This window comes from Anabrus simplex, chromosome 3 (assembly GCF_040414725.1).
Source record: "Anabrus simplex isolate iqAnaSimp1 chromosome 3, ASM4041472v1, whole genome shotgun sequence".
NCBI classification, from domain to species: domain Eukaryota; kingdom Metazoa; phylum Arthropoda; class Insecta; order Orthoptera; family Tettigoniidae; genus Anabrus; species Anabrus simplex.
In genome coordinates, this window is record NC_090267.1 from 169,969,895 (window position 1) to 169,989,578 (window position 19,684).

General features: G+C 42.3%; 1 protein-coding gene across 1 annotated transcript in view; it reads right to left on the reverse strand.

The window, feature by feature from the left end:
• Window positions 1-19,684, reverse strand: part of GlyT (Glycine transporter) — a 778,762-nt gene that overhangs the window by 43,510 nt on the left and 715,568 nt on the right. Inside the window, exons 6-8 of the mRNA XM_067143829.2 lie at window positions 16,530-16,664; window positions 5,329-5,432; window positions 1,971-2,208 (exon numbers count right to left, since the gene is read on the reverse strand). Of these exons, the coding sequence (XP_066999930.1) occupies window positions 1,971-2,208; window positions 5,329-5,432; window positions 16,530-16,664 (477 nt within the window). The remainder of the gene's footprint in view (window positions 1-1,970; window positions 2,209-5,328; window positions 5,433-16,529; window positions 16,665-19,684) is intronic.

The following is a 19,684-nucleotide window of genomic DNA, read 5'->3' on the forward strand; positions in this document are numbered from 1 at the left end:
GATGCAGTGAAAGGAGTAATATATGGAGGGGTTTGATAGGGGCGGTGGTGTTGGAGAGAAATCGGGTGGAGGCGGATAAAAACGGATTTGTGGACTCGGTGGAAGGAAAGGTGGAGCTAACCGGGGACGGTGACGAGATGTGCGAGGTCGGGTAGAAGGTTGGGGAGGAGAACGAAAGGGTTCAATCTGATGATGACGGCCTTGGAGATGAATTCCGTTGTCGATGAGGTGTTGGGCGGTGTCCGGAGTCGTTAGATGAAGTCGAACGAGGTGCGTAGGTCCTGAGGCATTGAAGATCCGGGTTGCTCGACACACTGGTGTTCCGGTCAGATGGAGGGCTTGGACGATGGTATGTGTGGATAAGAGCGGATCAACACTCCTCGGATGACACAGGTGCAATCTGGTGATGATGATGGCGTCGTATCGGTGACAGTTTCAGATGCTGGTTATTGATTTGATGGGGGAGGTGTGGGGACAGTAGTTATCATTATAGGGGTGGGATGGGAAGTAATCAAGGTGGTGATAGAGTTGGTGATGGGGTTGTGAACAGAGGAGGTGGTGGTGGTAATAGTGGTGGTGGTGGTTGTAGAAGTGATGCAGAGTGATGACAAGGGTTGTGGCGGGGAGATATAGGGAGGTGGCGTAGAAGCAGCAGATGCAGGAAGATCAGGTGAGTAGTCCGGTAGTTGGTCGAAAACTTGGCGAGGAGTGGGTTCCACGCGATGAAGACCGCTGCGAAGATGGGCACCAGTGGCGAGAAGATGGTCACGGTCGGTCGGAGAGGTGAGAAATAAAAGTACGCCTGGTGCTGGTACGGAGCCATCGTAGAGTCGGGTTGCGCTGTACACTCCCGTTGTGTGGAGGTCGGAGAGGATGGTTTCTTCCGAGATGGAGTGGTGGAGGTCCAGGACAACACAGGTGAATATTGTCTATAGCCGACTTCCAAATTGGCGTCTTGCCGATATGCTTGTTGGGTCGGCTTGGTGCGAAGATATAGTTGAGCCGACACCCAGCCGAATCAAAAATAATGGGATGTCAAATATAATGAGAATTCCGAGTCCTTTGCCTCATGACAATTTCGTAAGATTTAACGCAGTCTCAACTGATTTTCAATTTCAATGGTTAGTTCTTCTATTCAATTGTTTCTTAATTGCCTTTCATGGACTTTTGTAAAATTTACCTGCAGTTTCACTGTTTTTCAATGTCAAGTATTTCTTCTTCTTCTTCTTAATCTGTTTTACCTCCAGGGTTGGTTTTTCCCTGACTCAGCGAGGGATCCACCTCTACCGCCTCAAGGCCAGTGTACTGGAGCTTCAGACTTTGGGTCGGGGATATAACTGGGGAGATTGACCAGTACCTCGCCCAGGCGTCCTCACCTGCTCTGTGGGGGATGGGAAGATTGGAAGGGATAGACAAGGAAGAGGGAAGTAAGCGGCCATGGCCTTAATTTGGTATGATCCCGGCATTTGGCTGAAGGAGAAGTGGGAAACCACGGAAAACCACTTCCAGGATGGCTGAGGTGGGAATCGAACCCACCTCTACTAATTTGACCTCCAGAGGCTGAGTGGACTCCGTTCCAGCCCTCGTACCACTTTTCAAATTTCGTGGCAGAGCCGGGAATCGAACCAGGGCCTCCGGGGCTGGCAGCTAATCACACTAACCACTACAGTACAGAGGCGGACGTCAAGTATTTATGATTATTATATTCACTACTTCTTCCTTTCTTACAAGTTTTTAAATTTAATAAAATAATTTTTTTTGTAAATCTGTGGTTCCAACCCTCTAATTCCAAATTTTGGTGAACCTTCACTATTTTCCTAATGGTAGGAATTTAAACCCTTATCTTCGATTATCCCTCCATCCAAACTTTTTTTTTAACATCATGGTAATATACTGCTATGAAATTTTGGTGTAGTCTCAGTTTGTTTACCAAGCTCGAGAACTAAGTTTAGTGTCAGATATTGACTTACTTGTGAGTCGAGACCCAGAGTAAGAAGCATCACGAAGAAGAGCAAGGACCAGAGAGGTGAGACGGGAAGTCGAGTCACCACTTCAGGATAGACGATGAAGGCGAGGCCTGCTCCCTGGTCCAACACCTTGGTGACCTCAACGTTCAGCTCGTGCGCCAGGAAGCCAATGACGGAGAAGATGACGAGTCCCGCGAAGAATGAGGTCAGAATGTTGGAAATTGCCACGATCAGTGAGTCCCTGAAAACATGAAGTATAGAGTAAGTTAAGGCTAAGTCCGACTCGTTGGCTGAATGGTCAGCGTACTGGACTTCGGTTCAGAGGGTCCCGGGTTCGATTCCCGGCCGGGTCTGGGATTTTAATCACTTCTGATGAATTCTTCTGTCTCGGGGACTGGATGTATGTGTCCATCCCAAAATTCACCTCATCATATTCAGACAACATACCACACTACCAACCACCACAGAAACACGCAATAGTGATTACATCCCTCCATATAGGGTTGGCATCAGGAAGGGCATACGGCCGTAAAACAGGGCCAAATCCACATGTACCGAGCTCGATAGCTGCAGTCGCTTAAGTGCGGCCAGTATCCAGCATTCGGGAGATAGTAGGTTCGAACCCCATTGTCGGCAGCCCTGAGAATGGTTTTCCGTGGTTTCCCATTTTCACACCAGGCAAATGCTGGGGCTGTACCTTAATTAAGGCCACGGCCGCTTCCTTCCCACTCCTAGCCCTTTCCTGTCCCATCGTCGCCATAAGGCCTATCTGTGTCGGTGCGACGTAAAGCAACTAGCAAAAAAATAAAAGTCCATATGTGTGACGGAGTTTGCACCCGCGACCCCACAGGTGTGGGAAAAAGCGGTAGCAAAGAAGAAGAAGAAGAAGAAGAAGAAGAAGAAGAGTAAGTTAACGGCGAAGGAAAAATTACAAAGCAAACCCATAGTTCTATGCCTCTGTTGATATCATGATCATACTCTTGGGGCCTCCAGTTTTATGTTGGATTCGAACAACAGGGACGTGTCCTTTACTTCATAAATCCTACTTGCATTGGCTGGGATTCCAACCGCAACCGCCTTAATGAGAAGTCAGTGACGATGGAACTCGGCTATCACACCACCAGAAGAAATGCACTTTTGTTTTGAACCTTCTTAAGTCTTCAGCCCGGAGGCTGGCTGGATCCTCAAATAGCACCACCAAAGGTTGTGCATTTATAGGATAAGCGCGAAATCAGATGACAACACCATAATGAGGTGTACAAGCATAATGAGAAATGAGGTAGTTTGCCACTGTTTTCCTTACTGAGCCAGAACATTCTATTGTAGCACAATCTGGTCCTATACTAATTTAATTTAGTGTGGCTATTTCTAGCCGGGTGCAGTCCTTGTAAGGCAGACTCTCCGATGAGGGTGGGCGGCATCTGCCATGTGTAGGTAAGTGCGTGTTATTGTGGTGGAGGATAGTGTTATGTGTGGTGTGTGAGTTGTAGGGGTGTTGGGGACAACACAAACACCCAGTCCCCGAGCCAAAGGAATTAACCACTTAAGTTAAAGTCTCCAACCCGGCCGGGAATCGAACCCAAGGCCCTATGAACCGAAGAAGCACTACGCTGATCATTCACCTGGTCCTATGAGTAGCACCTTGTACAACACTCAGCCGTATTAGTTGTGTTCAGAATTTCATTTCTCAGCACCACCCATACGTCAGCAGCTGTCGAAGCCGCAAAAGAAACAGATTTCAGTGGAAGCTGCATTTTGCTCTGGCCTTTTTCAAATGACAGATGCAACAAATATCCATTAGGAAACATCAGCAGGTGGTTTTGGACCGTAGTTACACTTAATTTAATCCGACGTGTTTAACGTCACTTTCAATACAATCCTCCTCACCCTCCTTCTTCTAATTATCATATTATTATCATCGACGTTATGCTACCAAGGGTAAGTAGTAGAGTAGTAGTACTCAGCCGTAATTCTCAGTTTAAGTAATCCTTATCCCAAACCTTGCCGGCCCCGTGGTGTAGGGGTAGCGTGCCTGCCTCTTACCCGGAGGCCCCGGGTTCGATTCCCGGCCAGGTCAGGGATATTTACCTGGACCTGAGGGCTGGTTCGAGGTTCACTCAGCCTGCGTGATTAGAATTGAGGAGCTATCTGACGGTGAGATAGCGGCCCCGGTCTAGAAAGCCAAGAATAACGGCCGAGAGGATTCGTCGTGCTGACCACACGACACCTCGTAATCTGCAGGCCTTCGGGCTGAGCAGCGGTCGCTTGGTAGGCCAAGGCCCTTCAAGGGCTGTAGTGACATGGGGTTTGGTTTGGTTTGGTTTGGTTTTTCCAAACCTTATATCTTTCACTCACTGTTGTAACATAGGTTAAAACATTTCAAGTACTCAACATTTATTCTTTCTTTCTTTCTTTCTTTCTTTCTTAATCTGTTTACCTCCCAGGGTTGGTTTTTCCCTCCGACTTAGCGGGGGATCCCACCTCTACCGCCTCAAGGGCAGTGTGGTGGAGCGTGAGACTTTGGGTCGGGGGATACAACTGGGGAGAATGACCAGTACCTCGCCCAGGCGGCCTCATCTGCTATGCTGAACAGGAGCCTTTTGGAGGGAGGGAAGATTGGAAGCGATAGAAAGGATGAGGGCAGGAAGTGGCCGTAGCCTTAAGTTAGGTACCATCCCGGCATTTGCCTGGAGGAGAAGTGGGAAACCACGGAAAACCATTTCCAGGATGGCTGAGGCAGGAATCGAACCCACATCTACTCATTTGACCTCCCGAGGCTGAGTGGACCCCGTTCCAGCCCTCGTACCGCTTTTCAAATTTCATGGCAGAGCCGGGAATCGAAACCAGGCCTCCGGGGGTGGCAGCTAATCACACTAACTACTACACCGCAGAGGCAGACAGAGTATTCAATTAATGTAGGAATGGCTTGAGAAAGGGCATCGGGTATAAAACTGGGCCAAATCCACACACATGTCGATCCGAAACAACTGGGAAAAGATCAGGAAGAAGAAGAAGAAGAAGAAGAAGAAGACGAAGAAGAAGAAGAAGAAGAAGAAGAAGAAGAAGTAGAGGAAGAAGACATGTTTTTGGAGAACTGTAATTAACATGAATTTTGTATGAACTCCTTCCAAATCAAGCGTCAGTTAAATGGATTAAAAAAATGTAGACCCATTGTATTACAAACTGCGTTCATTATGGAATGTTCGTATAATGATATTCGATTTGTAAACTTTTTTTTTTGCTAGTTGTTTTACGTCATACCGACACAGATAGGTCTTACGGCGACGACGATTTGTAAACGAATGAGCCATATTTTTTGATATATGATGCTAACAAACATGCTATATGTTAAAATACTTACTTGTAACAATTGTTTGTGAACTTGTTGTAGGAAGCCAATGTTATCAAGCCACCCCAGGCTGGACTTAACGCAAAGAATATTTGCACCGCTGCATCTCCCCAAACCTGTAAATAAATATTGGTTAAAGCAAACATACAGGTACATATGCAATTTTTCATTATAGATTATTACGATTTACAGCTTTCATTCCACAAACCTTTTTATAAACTAAGCTTTATAATACTCTATTCGCAGCGAACCTTTGTCATCATATAAAGTGCTTCATTTTTGTTAGAATTCTTAATTCGTTTGAATGACTTTTTGCATTACGGTACATGGTATTTTAGTATCGATAACAAATATCCGATTTCAGTGAATAAAACCTAATTTCAGATCTAGATATACAGTTGGTAACGAATACTCATTATTAACGTACATCTACAGTAGCATTATTTTTTATTAATTCATTCTTAATGTATTTTATTACTTTTTATAACTTCTAAAACACGGAATTAATAATATGTGCGAGCTACTTAACTGTACTACCGACTTCGTTTGTAATTATTTTTAAACGAAGAATTATTGCACTGTGTTTCAAGAGCCGTCTCCAGAATGTATTTGTGAATGGTGTGAACTATTTTGCTACAGATATCACGCGTTACAGTGTACAAGGAGGTTATTTATCAATTACGCAGTTATGTAGTGAGTGATTCACTTACCTTATAGATATTTCGCGCTTTCCATTTGATTGTTATTTTAATATTGCCTTTTTCGCCATATATGTTTGACCGTTGGCTGTTATGAATATAAATAATAATAGAATGCTTCTTTCGGTGAATGTTCCTTGAGAACATATTTTGACGTGAAAATGTCTTTCTTTTCGGTCCGGCCATGGGCGCGTAGCGCTGAAACGCTCGTTGCAAAACGTGACGTTATTTTGCAACGCTGATACTTCTGTATCTATTACGATATCATCATTGTAATTATACCGTTGCGAAGAACAACTCTTTAAACCACAATTTCGATACCAACAAATTCTGTCACATTACCCGTCAAAACGAAATTGGCGCCAAAATGGACCCCATTTAGGCGGTACCGCACTCGAGGACAATCGTTACAACTAATGATGTTATTGGCTTTACGTCTCATAAACTACTTTTACGTTTTTCGGAGACGTCGAGGTACCGGTATTTAGTACCTCAGGAGTTCTTTAACGTGCCAATGAATCAACCGATACCGGGTGAGTTGGCCTTATGGTTAGGGGCGCGCAACTGTGAGCTTGTATCCTCAATGTCGACAGCCCTGAAGACGGGTTTCTATGGTTTCCCATTTTCACACCGGGCAAATGCTGAGGCTGTACCTTAATTAATGTAAAGGCCGCTTCCTTCCCACTCCCAGGCCTTTCCTATCCAATCGTCGCCATAAAACCTCCCTGTGTCGGTGCGACATACAGCAAATTGTAAATTGTAAAAATCTACCGACACGAGGCTGACGTACAGTATTTGATCACCTTCAAATACCACCGGACTGAGCCAGGATCGAACCTGCCAAGTTAAGTCAGAAGGCCAGCGCCTCAACTGTCTGAGCCACTGAGCCCGCCTCGTTATAACATCCGAACCGTCAGTCCAATTAAAAAAAAAAGATATTTCGTTTGGAAGCCTATATATTATCCTACAAAACTACTTAAAATAATGTCCGACTCGTTGGCTGAATGGTCACCGTACTGGCCTTCGGTTCAGAGGGTCCCGGGTTTGATCCCCGGCAGGGTCCGGGATTTTAACCTTAATTGGTTAATTCCAATGGCTCGGGGGCTGGGTGTGTGTGGCGTTTTCAGCATCAGAAATCATCCTAGGTAGGGCTCTCATCTTCACAGACATGCAGTTCGCCCAATAGGCCGTCTACGAGAAAAAGACCCGCACCAGACCTCTCCGGAGGCCATACGCCATTTCATTTTACTTAAAATAATTTCAGTTGGCGAAGCTGTTAGCGACGGACGTCTCTTTGAAAAAATATTTTGTGAAATGTTTGACAAATTTTCATGGTGGAGTTAGTGCTTGCTTCTCACCCGGATGGCCGAGGTTCGAATTCCGGTCGATTCTGGGTCGAGATTTTCATTTAAAAATCACGCGGCGTCAGGAAGGGCATAAGGTCTTAAACCCACGGCCAAAACAAAAATTAACCTAGGTGGCTTCAGTGACACCAGAAATAGTCCGGCCCCGCGGTGTAGGGGGCAACGCGTCCGCCTGTCACCCGGAGGCCCCGGGTTCAATTCCCGGCCGGGTCAGGGGCTTTTAATTGTACTGATTAATATCCCTGGCCTGGGGACTGGGTGTTTGTGTCGTCCTTAACGTTCCTTTCCTCACATTCAACACTCTACACTTTCACAATTCCACTTACACGCAGGTCTCTCTCAAATGGGGAAAGTAGTGGCAAAAGATCTGTAGAGGTCGACGCCACGAACAAATATCATTAAAAAAGACCCCAGAAATAACTGGGATAAGCTGAAGAAAGTTTGATAAATTTCCACAATTGATAAGAGGAAAAAATTACGAACAAAATGAGACCAAAATCAGCTCTGCAGGACCAAAATCGAGTGCGCAGCGTTGAACAGAATATCATCGTTGTACCTAAAACAAACCGTTATATATTTCAGCTCGGAACTCTGACCAGAAAGGCTCTGTTATCTAAGATTTAGTATTGCATGAACTTTATCCATGAATTTTTGTTGTAAGTGAGACGTGTGCTGCAGGTCAGTATTTTCTCCCTAAACATTGCCACATAATGATATTTCGAGGCGCAACGTCGATATCGTCAGCATAAGCGTCACCGAACTCGATAGCTGCAGTCGCTTAAGTGCGGCCAGTATCCAGTATTCGGGAGATAGTAGGTTCGAACCCCATTGTCGGCAGCCCTGAAAATGGTTTTCCGTGGTTTCCCATTTTCACACCAGGCAAATGCTGGGGCTGTACCTTAATTAAGGCCACGGCTGCTTCCTTCCAACTCCTGGCCCTTTCCTTGTCCCATCGTCGCCATAAGACATATCTGTGTCGGTGCGACGTAAAGCAAAAAAAAAAAAAAAAAAAAAAAGCATAAGCGTCACGTGTGGCTTCGAGCGCGAGCGCCTTGAGTGTGCCCGTGGATACTACTGTTTCGTCAGGCGGGGATGTGTCTATGAACACCAATACCAACACCACCAGACAAGACCAGACGCCTTTAAAGTGAACGGCACTGCTTCCGCCCATTTTTTTCATTATATTTATGTGCTTGAGCTGCGTACGGAACTCAGGAGTTTAATTTGCATATATATGTTTTATCAGTTACAACATGTTTGTTATAAATTTTCCTGTAAATTGTAAATGTCTTTCTTTTTTCTTTCTAATCCATTTACCCTTCAGGGTTGATTTTCCCTAGGACTCAGCGAGGGATCCCACCTCTACCACCTCAAGGGCAGTGTCCTGCAGTGTGAGACTTCGGGTCAGGGGGATACAGCTTTGGAGGAGGACCAGTACCTCTCCCAGGTGGCCTCACCTGCTATGCTGAACAGGGAACTTGTAGAAGGATGGAAATATCAGAAGGGACAGACAAGGAAGAGTGAAGGGAGCGGCCGTGGCTTTAAGTTAGGTACCATTCCGGCTTTGCCTGGAGGAGAAGTGGGAAACTACGGAAAACCACTTCGAAGATGGCTGGGGTGGGAATCGAACTCCCCTTCTACTCAGGTGACCTCCCGAGGCTGAGTGGACCCCGTTCCAGTCCTCGTACACTTTTTCAAATTTCGTGGCAGAGCCGGGAATGGAACCCGGGCCTCCGAGAGTGGCAGCTAATTACGCTAACCATTACACCACAGAGGTGGACTATTGTAAATCCATCGACCTCCGTTTATTCCTCTGGTCATTTCCCTCCTATGCGCCTTATGTTAGTGCCGTCTTAATTTATATCTATACAATTAAAAGTACAGTAAGTTTGTGTGTTCGTTATACAAATATACACGCCTCCACCAATCAGAACCGAAATTTACATCACGGTGCATGATGCATTCGGACGGGTCGTAGATGTAGTTATATTGTCAAATTCAAAATCAAACTCCATGTCGTAAGGGGTAAGGGAACACAGAACAATATATCCAGAAAATAAACTAAACATAGGAGTTGTCGTAGAAGGACCTAAACAGCTTATTTTTTGCCCCTCACTGCGAAAAACCATACTGCGGGGTTCCAGAAACAACATTTTAAGTTCCTAGAATCAACCGTTTCCGAGATATGTCCAGAAACTCCTCGATCTTGGAAACTGATCAAGGAATGTCCAGCCGTAACCATAGTAACGCCAGGTCAAGATGTCCTATTCTACTTTTCTCGTGTTACTAGCTCTCGTTTGGTTCCACACCTCATATCTTCCGAAATTTTCAATTCCTAGATTATACAGTAGATATTTTTGCATGTTTTTCGGTCTATGCGATCAGACTCCTTTACTACTCAGTTTTTCTGATTTATTCTATAATATTGAGAAAACCAGCGTATTTGAGCAGCAGGAGTTTTGTCACGTAAGTGATGACAGGGTCCTTCCAGAATTCTGTTTCTCAGTCAATATATCTAAGTGGATGCTGGTATATTTGAGATTAATAGACTCAAGAATTACTTGACTGATTTCGCTGAAAATTTCACACTTTGTTCTTATTGCTCCTGAGAAGTTCTTTAGGAAGTGGTTAGAACGAAATCTGGTGGGTAGTTCGGCGTAGGGGGTGAAGGAGTGAAAAATTAAATAGGGGAAGGTAAGTAAACTGTACGACAAGTCTGATCAGCGGGTTGCTTACCCAACGGTTACGTGAAGGTTAGGATGTGTTTCAACTCATCTTCTTCTACTGTATCTTCTTTTCCTATCTTCTATATATTTATAAAAATCCAAGTTCAGTCCCCGAGGCATAAGAGGTGAGAAGGTGTGAAAAAAGAAAACATCGAAAATGACGGACATTACGGCTGAATGTGTATATGTTCCAGGATAGCTCTCAAGCAAACTTGATACACATACAGTATATCTATCTGGAAAAAAATCCTGTAGGGGCAAGAAACCCCTAGCACCTTTAAAGGAAGGGGGGTTAAATGTAAAACTCCGAAAATGACAGCTATTTGTGGCGAATTCATAGTCTTTGGGGTAGCTGAGATGAACTGCGAAACTCTGGATGCCGTTTAAGTCAAAGTTCATTCCAATCGGGATAGGGGTTAGAAGGGGTGAAAAAGAATGTCTCAGATCATGGATGTACGTGTACATGTTCCAGCATAGCTCTCAACCAAACATGATACACATATGACTTTTTGTTTGGGAAATAAAACTGTAGGGTAAGACACCCCTACGGGTGGGGGTGGAAAGGGGATGAAATATTAAAATAATAGTCTGCTGTATATAGGAGGATGGGAACACGCCTCCATTTTTATGAAGTACCTTTCCATATCTCCTTCTAAACCACTGGAGCAATTTCAACCAAAAATTGGTACACTTATGACTTTTACACTGTGGGGGTAAGCCACCTCGATTAACACCCCTAGAGGTGGGAGTGGGAAGGGGGTAGCACGTAAAAAGTCGAAAATAGTGTCGGATACGTAGTTCTCAGGGTCACTGAGATGAACAATGACACTCAGGATGCCGTATGCCGTATGCCATTTAAGTCAGAGTTCAGCCCCCATCGGCATAGGGGGTAAGAAGAAAATGCCCAAATATGACCGAGATTATCGATGTATGTGTGCATTGTACCAGCAAAAGATAGCCCGTACTAACTTGTTATTTGAAAAGAGTAGGAATTAAAGTTTTCAAGGCGCTTCCTAGGCAAAAATAGCTAGGGATTAGTACAGGAGGATAGGTTCTATCTACAATAAGTGAAGATGTACTTTAAACTCTCTGTTTATGCAAAATTTTGACAAGTTTGAAATTCATATCACCTTGGTACAATGAACCTCCATCTCGCGAATCGTCTCCCAGAATAGTTCTCCAGGAAACTCGTACTCCAGGGTCCTCTCGTCACCATGGGGTTGGATTCATGCTCCCACGTCCACTCGCCACCATGGAATCGAATCCGTACCGCGTACCTGAAGGTCTCGAATTTCTCGGAGGTCTACGGCGATCTTGATGCGGGTAATCACTCGTGATTTAGCTTTATACGAATTTCCACAGTAGTGCAGTCTCCCGACACGTTCACAATCACTTGCCACCAAAATTTTCAAATTATTGCCTTTAATTTATATAGGCAGACAACACTTTGTTTGGAATATGCCAATAAACTTCACTTGACACTTGCAGATATAAATTAATGACTGCCACTTCAAAATGTTAAAGTTGAAAATGCGGATAACATAGATTTAAGATAGGAAAATGTTACCAAAAATGAAATAACGATGGAACACAGTTTATGGTTATTTACCACTGAAAAACGATGAAAATAAACACAGTTCAGTTGCTGTACACTGTCTGTGGTTACTTACCACAAGGTAAAAATAATACTGTCTCAATTGACACACAGAAAAGTGTACGACACTGCTAATAGCGTTGAAATAAATAATAACCAGTCAGTCACTATTGTCACAGTGAGTCTCATAAAATAACAAAGTCACTGAAGAATATTCAGAAGCAATTATATACAATTGCGTGTAAAAGTCAGTTCAAACCCAGTTAAGATTAACACCGTAATGGATTATCAGTTTAAATCACTCATATTTATTAGTACGGTTGGCGCAGTCTATCGTACTCAAAGTTTATCACTAGTACTTAAGTGTTGAATGGCAAGAAATATGCAAACGCTTGTGTTATAACGGTGAGATGTCTCAAATACTTTCAAATATTACAGTTATTGAAATATGTTCTAACACTTGAACAGCAACGAATTAAGTTAAACACTTCACTTGGTTTTTGATCGAAGAAGCATTAAGTTCCACAGTTCGAGAATTATACTAAGTTCAATTCTCGGCGTGAGAATTTACAAGTCGCGTTTTACAATCACCACGTCGTCATTTGACTTTACTTTCCGATGGACAGAATAACACAGGGATTGACGAGGCAGAGCCCTTGCCGAAGAATGTCTCTCTATCCTTGAGTAGCCCCGTCTTTTATACTGTCAAGGACTAAACGTCGTATGATAACGTGATTATTTAAAAGTGGATTTACTTTAAAATCCCTCGATGGATTTTCTTGAGCTTTGACAACAGAGACGTTCTTGTGATTGGCTACAGAATAGCATATCTCCCAAGACGATACGACCATTATTAAAAAAGTTTTGTAAATTTCTGATCCGAAAATTCTCGAATGCATGACTAATGGATTCCAGATGATTTCATTTCTCGCCACGAGGTAGTTTGATGAGTTGGGTGGGCTAATCTGCCTTGCTCCTGCTACGTCACGCACAGTTGTTCGCTCACTCGCTGCCTCGTCCTGGCAGATGTAAACACAGCGAGCTTCTCGGCACGCGTGTTAATTATAGGACATGGCTCTTAATAAACGGCATGTACTGTGCGTTCCTGGTACAATGTGTTCCAGCATAGTTCTCAACTAAAACAGGTATAAATATCATTTACTATTTGAAAAAACTATGGGGGAAAGGCTTAGGGACTGCCTGGCCGAGGCGGTAAAGGTGTGCTCGGTTCGCGCGGAAGGACGTGGGTTCGAATCCCCGTCAGGAAGTTGTAAAATTTAAGAAACGAGATTTCCACTTCCGGAGGTGCATATGGCCCTGAGTTCACTCAGCCTACACCAAAAATGAGTACCAGGTTAATTTCTGGGGGCAAAAGCGGTCGGGTGTAGAGCTAACCACTCTACCTCATCACGTGCCGCGGTTAGCAATGGTGGAAGCCTTTACCTTCCACTCCTCCAAGGGCCTTCATGGCATGTATGGAGGTGACTTTGTCTTTGACTTTTATGGGGGAAAGGCACGCCTAGCACCGTTAGGGGAGGGGGTGAAATGCGATAATAGCGTCGAATCCATAGTTTTCGGGGTTGCTAAGATGACGTGTGACACTCTGGATGCCGTGTAAGTCAAAGTTCATCCCCAGTTGGAATGGAAGTTAGAAGGGGTGAAAAAGAATAGTAGGTAAAAGATGAGTAGCACAGCTCTCAACCAAACCTGATACACACAGGATTTAGGCCTACTATCTGGAAAATATACTGTGAGGGTAAGACACCTCTAGCACCTCTAGTGAAAATTGGTATACTTATTACTTTTATACTGTGGGGGTAAACCACCTCTAGCACCCCTAAGGATGAGAGTGGGAAGGGGGTGGCATAAAAGTAAAATGTAAAAATAAGCAAAAATGACCGTTATTAGTGTCGAATCCACGGCTTTCGTGGTCGCTGAGATGAATTGTGACACTCTAGATGCCGTTCAAGTCAAAGCTTAGCCTCCATTGGCATGGGGGTTGAGAAGGGGTGAACAAGAATATGTCCAAAATGACCGTTATTTGTGTTGAGTCCACATTTTTCGGGGCCCCTAGCCTGATTGGTTACAGCCCCAGTGACAGTTGGAATCGTGTACATCATATCTATTGCGCGAGGCGTAAATACGTACAGTTATAACTTACTTTTATTATTTGTTTGAAAGGTTTAGCTACTTCCCGGACAGTCTGAGCTGCCACAAGGAAATAGTTTAACTTAAAATTAAACACATATAAAAAATTCTAAATAAAAAAAGAGTTCGTAAACAATAAAGAAATCTGAAAACAAAATCTTTTCAGACAGTTAATACAATAATCATAAAATTAAACATAAGTGCCCGAGCAGAGCCGAGTGCTATAGCTAGTATTTTACAGTTATCACTAATATATTAAGATTAAAGCGAACCAAAAGATTAATGGAAATATTCATCCGTGGGAGAAAATCCGTCCTGACATGTGCCTAAGTAATCACTTCTCTAAGCTACGCATCGATCTTAGGAGATCCAAGAGTCATTACATCGCGTTCTCCACAGAGCTCCTAACACAGTTACACAAGGAAATCAATGTGACCGTGAATTATCTTTAGTAGTATTTGTTTTGGAAGGAGTGTTACAGATCTCATCTGAACACTTTCATTCGTCTATTCTTTACGTTGGAATCTTTCTAGTTCGTTATTATTCTTAAGAACAGGGGTTTACAATTTGTACGGGGTTGGGGGCCACATTTGAAACTTTAGGCATGATCGTGGGCCGCACATTAATAGCAGGCCAATTTTAGTAAAATTCCGCAAATTGAAAAAAGGTGCCGGTATGGAATCATATGCATAGTTCAATTGAAGTGAAGATTTAATCATTTTAATCGCTTAAATCTCTATTTTACAGTTGCACGAAAGAGTGAAATTAAACATAAACACTATTATTTATTTATTTATTTATTTATTTATTTATTTATTTATTTATTTATTTATTGATCTGAAAGTACACAGGTTTTACACCCAATTAAGTACCTTCTTGACATTCATTAACAATCTGTATCTATGAAGTTAAAGTTTAACGAAAACAAAGTTAAAAATCAACAAAAAAAAAAGAACAAAATTAACATTAAATCTGATACCATTTACAATTTATAGGAAATGAAAAATTCACTACGATATCACACGGTAATACAAAGCAAAAGACAATACAAAAAAAAAACAAAGAAACTTAAAACATGAGTGAGTACACTGGGAAATATGGTGAGTACCAAAAAGAAGGAATTATTAAAAATTTACAAATTGTAAAAGCAGGCTTCTAGTTTCTTATTGAATTCATTATCCGATTCGGTGAATATATCGATTTCTTTGGTTATAGTGTTATAAAGCGTTGTCATTTTTACAAAAGGTGAATTTGACTGATGCAAAGTTTTTGACCTTTGAACATAAAATAATTGGTGCTGACGTGATCTTGTCTGCGGAACATGGAATGAAATGCGTTTTAACAGATCCATAGAATCAAATCGTCCTATTACAATTTTTCTTAGTATTTGTATAGAAATTAGGGACCGTCTGATTTTCAATGAAGGAAATAGAAATAAATTCCTTAATAACTGGGTTGATGTGTCGAAAGGGCAAAAAGTTTTAAAAGTTTTGAAATAAAGATAACGTAGGAACTTGTTTTGTACAATTTCAATAGCATTCACTTGTTGCTTTGTATACGGGCTCCAAATTATTACAGAATATTCCAGTATGCTCCGTACTACGGTAATGTATAATTTATTCAGTACAGACGGCTGGGTAAATGGTCTCGAAGTTCTTATCAGAAATCCTAGCATTCGGTTAGCATTCTTTGTTATTGTATTAATATGATCTTTGAACATTAGCTTACTGTCAAAAATTATACCAAATTCCTTAAACGTTAAAACTCTATCCAATTTTTCCCCCCTTATATGATAGGCTGAGACATCATATTCCTTCTTCATGGTAAACGTCATGTATTTACATTTACTAATATTCAAAGACAAATTATTAATGTCACACCAAGAAATTACATTATTAATGTCCTATTATACCTAGGGCAATTGAATTTAGAAGAAAAGCGCCCAACAATGTCAGTTCATTTGAATTATTTGACAAATGACAAAAAGTAAAAAGACCCTAAAGACAAACTGAAATTAATAACGTAGACAAAACAAGTCTTAAAGAAGGACAATATAGTGGGAGTAGTGTCAACAGAACAATGATATTCAGTTGCAAGAGCCTACGATGCCAGGAATGAACTACCAGGAGTTCTTACCTGAAAATTTATTCAAGTGTGCAGCACAGTGTACTAGCCAATACTACCAATGAGGGAAGAACGAAGAACTGAAACCGCTTTTTACATCAATGGCAATCAAGTATTCCTTGGTATTCACTGCATGCTACTTTGCATAAAATGTCTACAGTGAGGCTGGCATGGAGTTCAAGAATTAGTATGGATCCCATATCCATTTTTATAATGATTAATACCAAGCACTGGCATTTGTGAGAGGGCTCATTTTCCGCCGAAATTTGGATTTTAATTTTTTAAATTAAAAATCTATTCAGACCAAGTGAATACTTAAAAGCTGTAAATAATATTAAAGAATGAATAAGTTCTGACTTGAGTCTATAAAGAGTATAAAATGTAACCTAAATTTTTGAACGAGCTATGGAATTTTTTTTTTGTAAATTTTCTTCACATTTCTTAAAATATTTCTTTTAAAAACCCTTGTATTTTGTAAAATATGGTTTCCCGGGCCGCCATTTGGAAACCCCTGCTTTAGAGTGATTGATAACTTATGAAGTTCCGAATTATTACTTACGCCTGCATTTGCTAGTCGTTTCCAGTCTGGGGTGAGGTAGAAGAGGATGCCATTGGAAGCTCCAGGCAGTGTGACTCCCCTCACGAAAAGAATCACCAGCACCACATACGGGAAGAGAGCGGTAAAGTACACGACCTGAAAGTATAAAGGAAACAACTTTCACTATTGGGGAAGATTATCTACTATCACTGAACAGAGTTATTCCACTGTCATGCCTTGAAATGACACATCAATTAATATATAGAATTGTACGACGATGTTACTGATAAGATAACATTGAATTCAATTTTTGAGCATGTTCCAAAATAGAGTTGGAGGACGGGCTTAGGAAAGTATAAGGACACCTCCTTATAAAAGTAGACCGAGCTCGATAGCTGCAGTCGCTTAAGTGCGGCCAGTATCCAGTAATCGGGAGATAGTGGGTTCGAGCCCCACTGTCGGCAGCCCTGAAGATGGTTTTTCGTGGTTTCCCATTTTCACACCAGGCAAATGCCGGGGCTGTACCTTAATTAAGGCCGCGGCCGCTTCCTTCAAAATTCCTAGGCCTTTCCTATCCCATCGTCGCCATAAGACATATCTGTGTCGGTGCGACGTAAAGCAAATAGCAAAAAAAAATATATATAAAAGTAGATGGTCATCTGCCCTTATAATTTTCCAATATCAAATCATGTGATAAGCGTGGGGTTATTAGTATTAAAACTAAATTGTATTGGTGAAAACTAGAACTCCCTAGGTCTTAAAGATAAACTGTTATTGATTATTTTGTGTTTACTGTGCGTGTGTGTGCATAAAATTAGCAACGTATTTTAATATAAAAAGTAAATAATTTACCAATCAATTGAGGTGCAATTACAATTTTTGGTAAAAATGCAGCTCTACCCAAAACATTTCAGCATTAGAAGTCAAGTTTATTCTAGAAATTGTTCTGCTTGACTCAGCTGGGTTGGAACCTTTAATATTTTATGTATACACAACCAGGTGATGATTTAAAGAATACTCAGTAAAGATGACATTAAGCATAAAGTGACTGTCATGTTTTAAGTCTTAATACTGGGACTGAGACGCTCAGGCGATAGAGCGCTGGCCTTATGAACTTAAGTTGGCGGGTTCGATCCCGGTTCAGTCCGGTGATAGGCTCAATGCCTCGTATCGGTAGATTTACCGACACGTAAATAGCTCAAGAGAGACAACTTTGCGGCACCTGGGCAACTCCGAAAGCCTTAAAAATGGTTAGTGCGACGTAATACAAACGACATTATATTATTATTATTATTATACCGGGCGAGTTGGCCGTGCGCGTAGAGGCGCGCGGCTGTGAGCTTGCATCCGGGAGATAGTAGGTTCGAATCCCACTATCGGCAGCCCTGAAAATGGTTTTCCGTGGTTTCCCATTTTCACACCAGGCAAATGCTGGGGCTGTACCTTAATTAAGGCCACGGCCGCTTCCTTCCAACTCCTAGGCCTTTCCTAGCCCATCGTCGCCATAAGACCTATCTGTGTCGGTGCAACGTAAAGCCCCTAGCAAAAAAATATTATTATTATTATTATTATTATTATTATTATTATTGTTATTAGTTTTTAGCTCGCATTTAGTGCAATGCGTTAATAAGACAGAAAAATGCCAACGAATTTCAGAAATTACACTCTAGGGGAAAGCGGAAAGAAATTACCATTGTCAATTATGCGCTGTTCTTGAAAGAGGGCCTTGAAAGGCTTCTGTTTATTTCGCTGTGTTGTTTATGGCTTCTGGTGAATAGGCCTATAGTGTTTTTTTAACTCCCTGTTGTCTATTGAGAACTGCTATTCTTCGGGGCTGCATTGGAGTCATCACACGCAATGCCACGTTTGTATGTATGTATGTATGTAGGTTTTTGTTCATTGATTCCCCAACAGCTTTACCATCAGCTGTGATAGGAAACCGTTGTAATTATTAATATAAAACCTCGTATCTCCGGTAATCAAAGTTTCTTAGGAAGGACAAAACTACGTAAAGTCTCGACAGGAATTAGAAAACTCTTAATAAGTACCATGTTGATGCAGTCAGATTACTGTATTGTGATACAAATAATTCAAAACTGGAAATTATGTATATAATAAGAAGTGGATATACGAGGTGTAAACATTAATTCATTATCAGATCACTTGGAGGTAAGTCTACGTGGTTTTGTGACTATTTTTTTTGCTAATGGCTTTACGTCGCAATGACACAGATAGGTCTTATGGCGACGATGGTATAGGAAAGGCCTAGGAGTTGGAAGAAAGCGGCCGTGGCCTTAATTAAGGTACATTCCCAGCATTTGCCTGGTGTGAAAATGGGAAACCACAGAAAACCATCTTCAGTAGGATTCGAACCCACTATCTCCCGGATGCAAGCTCACAGCCGCGCGCCCCTAACCTCACCGCCAACTCGCCCGGTGTGTGACCAATTTAATGTCTGAAGAGCTGCGCTGAGTAGCTCGGGCTGTGGAGTGATGTCCTTCTGAGCCCAACTAGACAGGTTCGATTCTTACTCAGTCCTGTGATATTTGAAGGTGCTCATTCTCCTTAAGGCTGCAGTGACATCGTGTAGGACCTGTCTCCACGATTCTCTGTCCTGGCCATGGTGAACTGGTTGTTGGAGGTTGTCTCCAGTTAGGCTCTTGAGATGATCCATTCATCTCAATGGAGCACGTCCTCTGAGACTCAGTCCAGCGACATTCCCTCCAGTGATCATCTTCTCCAGTCCGCTGGGTCTTCTGGCAATGTGACAGAAGTACCTGAGCTGTTGTTGTTTGGTAAGTGTTGATAGTCCATTTTGATGCCGAGGTGCTTCAAGGTGGACCCGTCCAAGATATTCGCAATATTAACACCACATTTCCAAAGAGTCAATCCTGCGGCAGTCTGTCGTCTTCGAAGTCCAGGTTTCTGTTGTTTAGGTGGAAAAGGGAAAATGAGTGTCCACAAAAAGCATAAGTTTCGTCATTAGAGTAATGGAGGTGTCTTTCCATATGCGAGTAAGCTTTGCTGTCGAACTTCTCGCCATCGGTATATTTTTTCTTTTTTGCTAGTGGCTTTACGTCGCACCGACACAGATAGGTCTTGTGGCGACCATGGGATAGGAAAGGCCTAGGAATTGGAAGGAGGCGGCCGTGGCCTTAATTAAGGTACAACTCCAG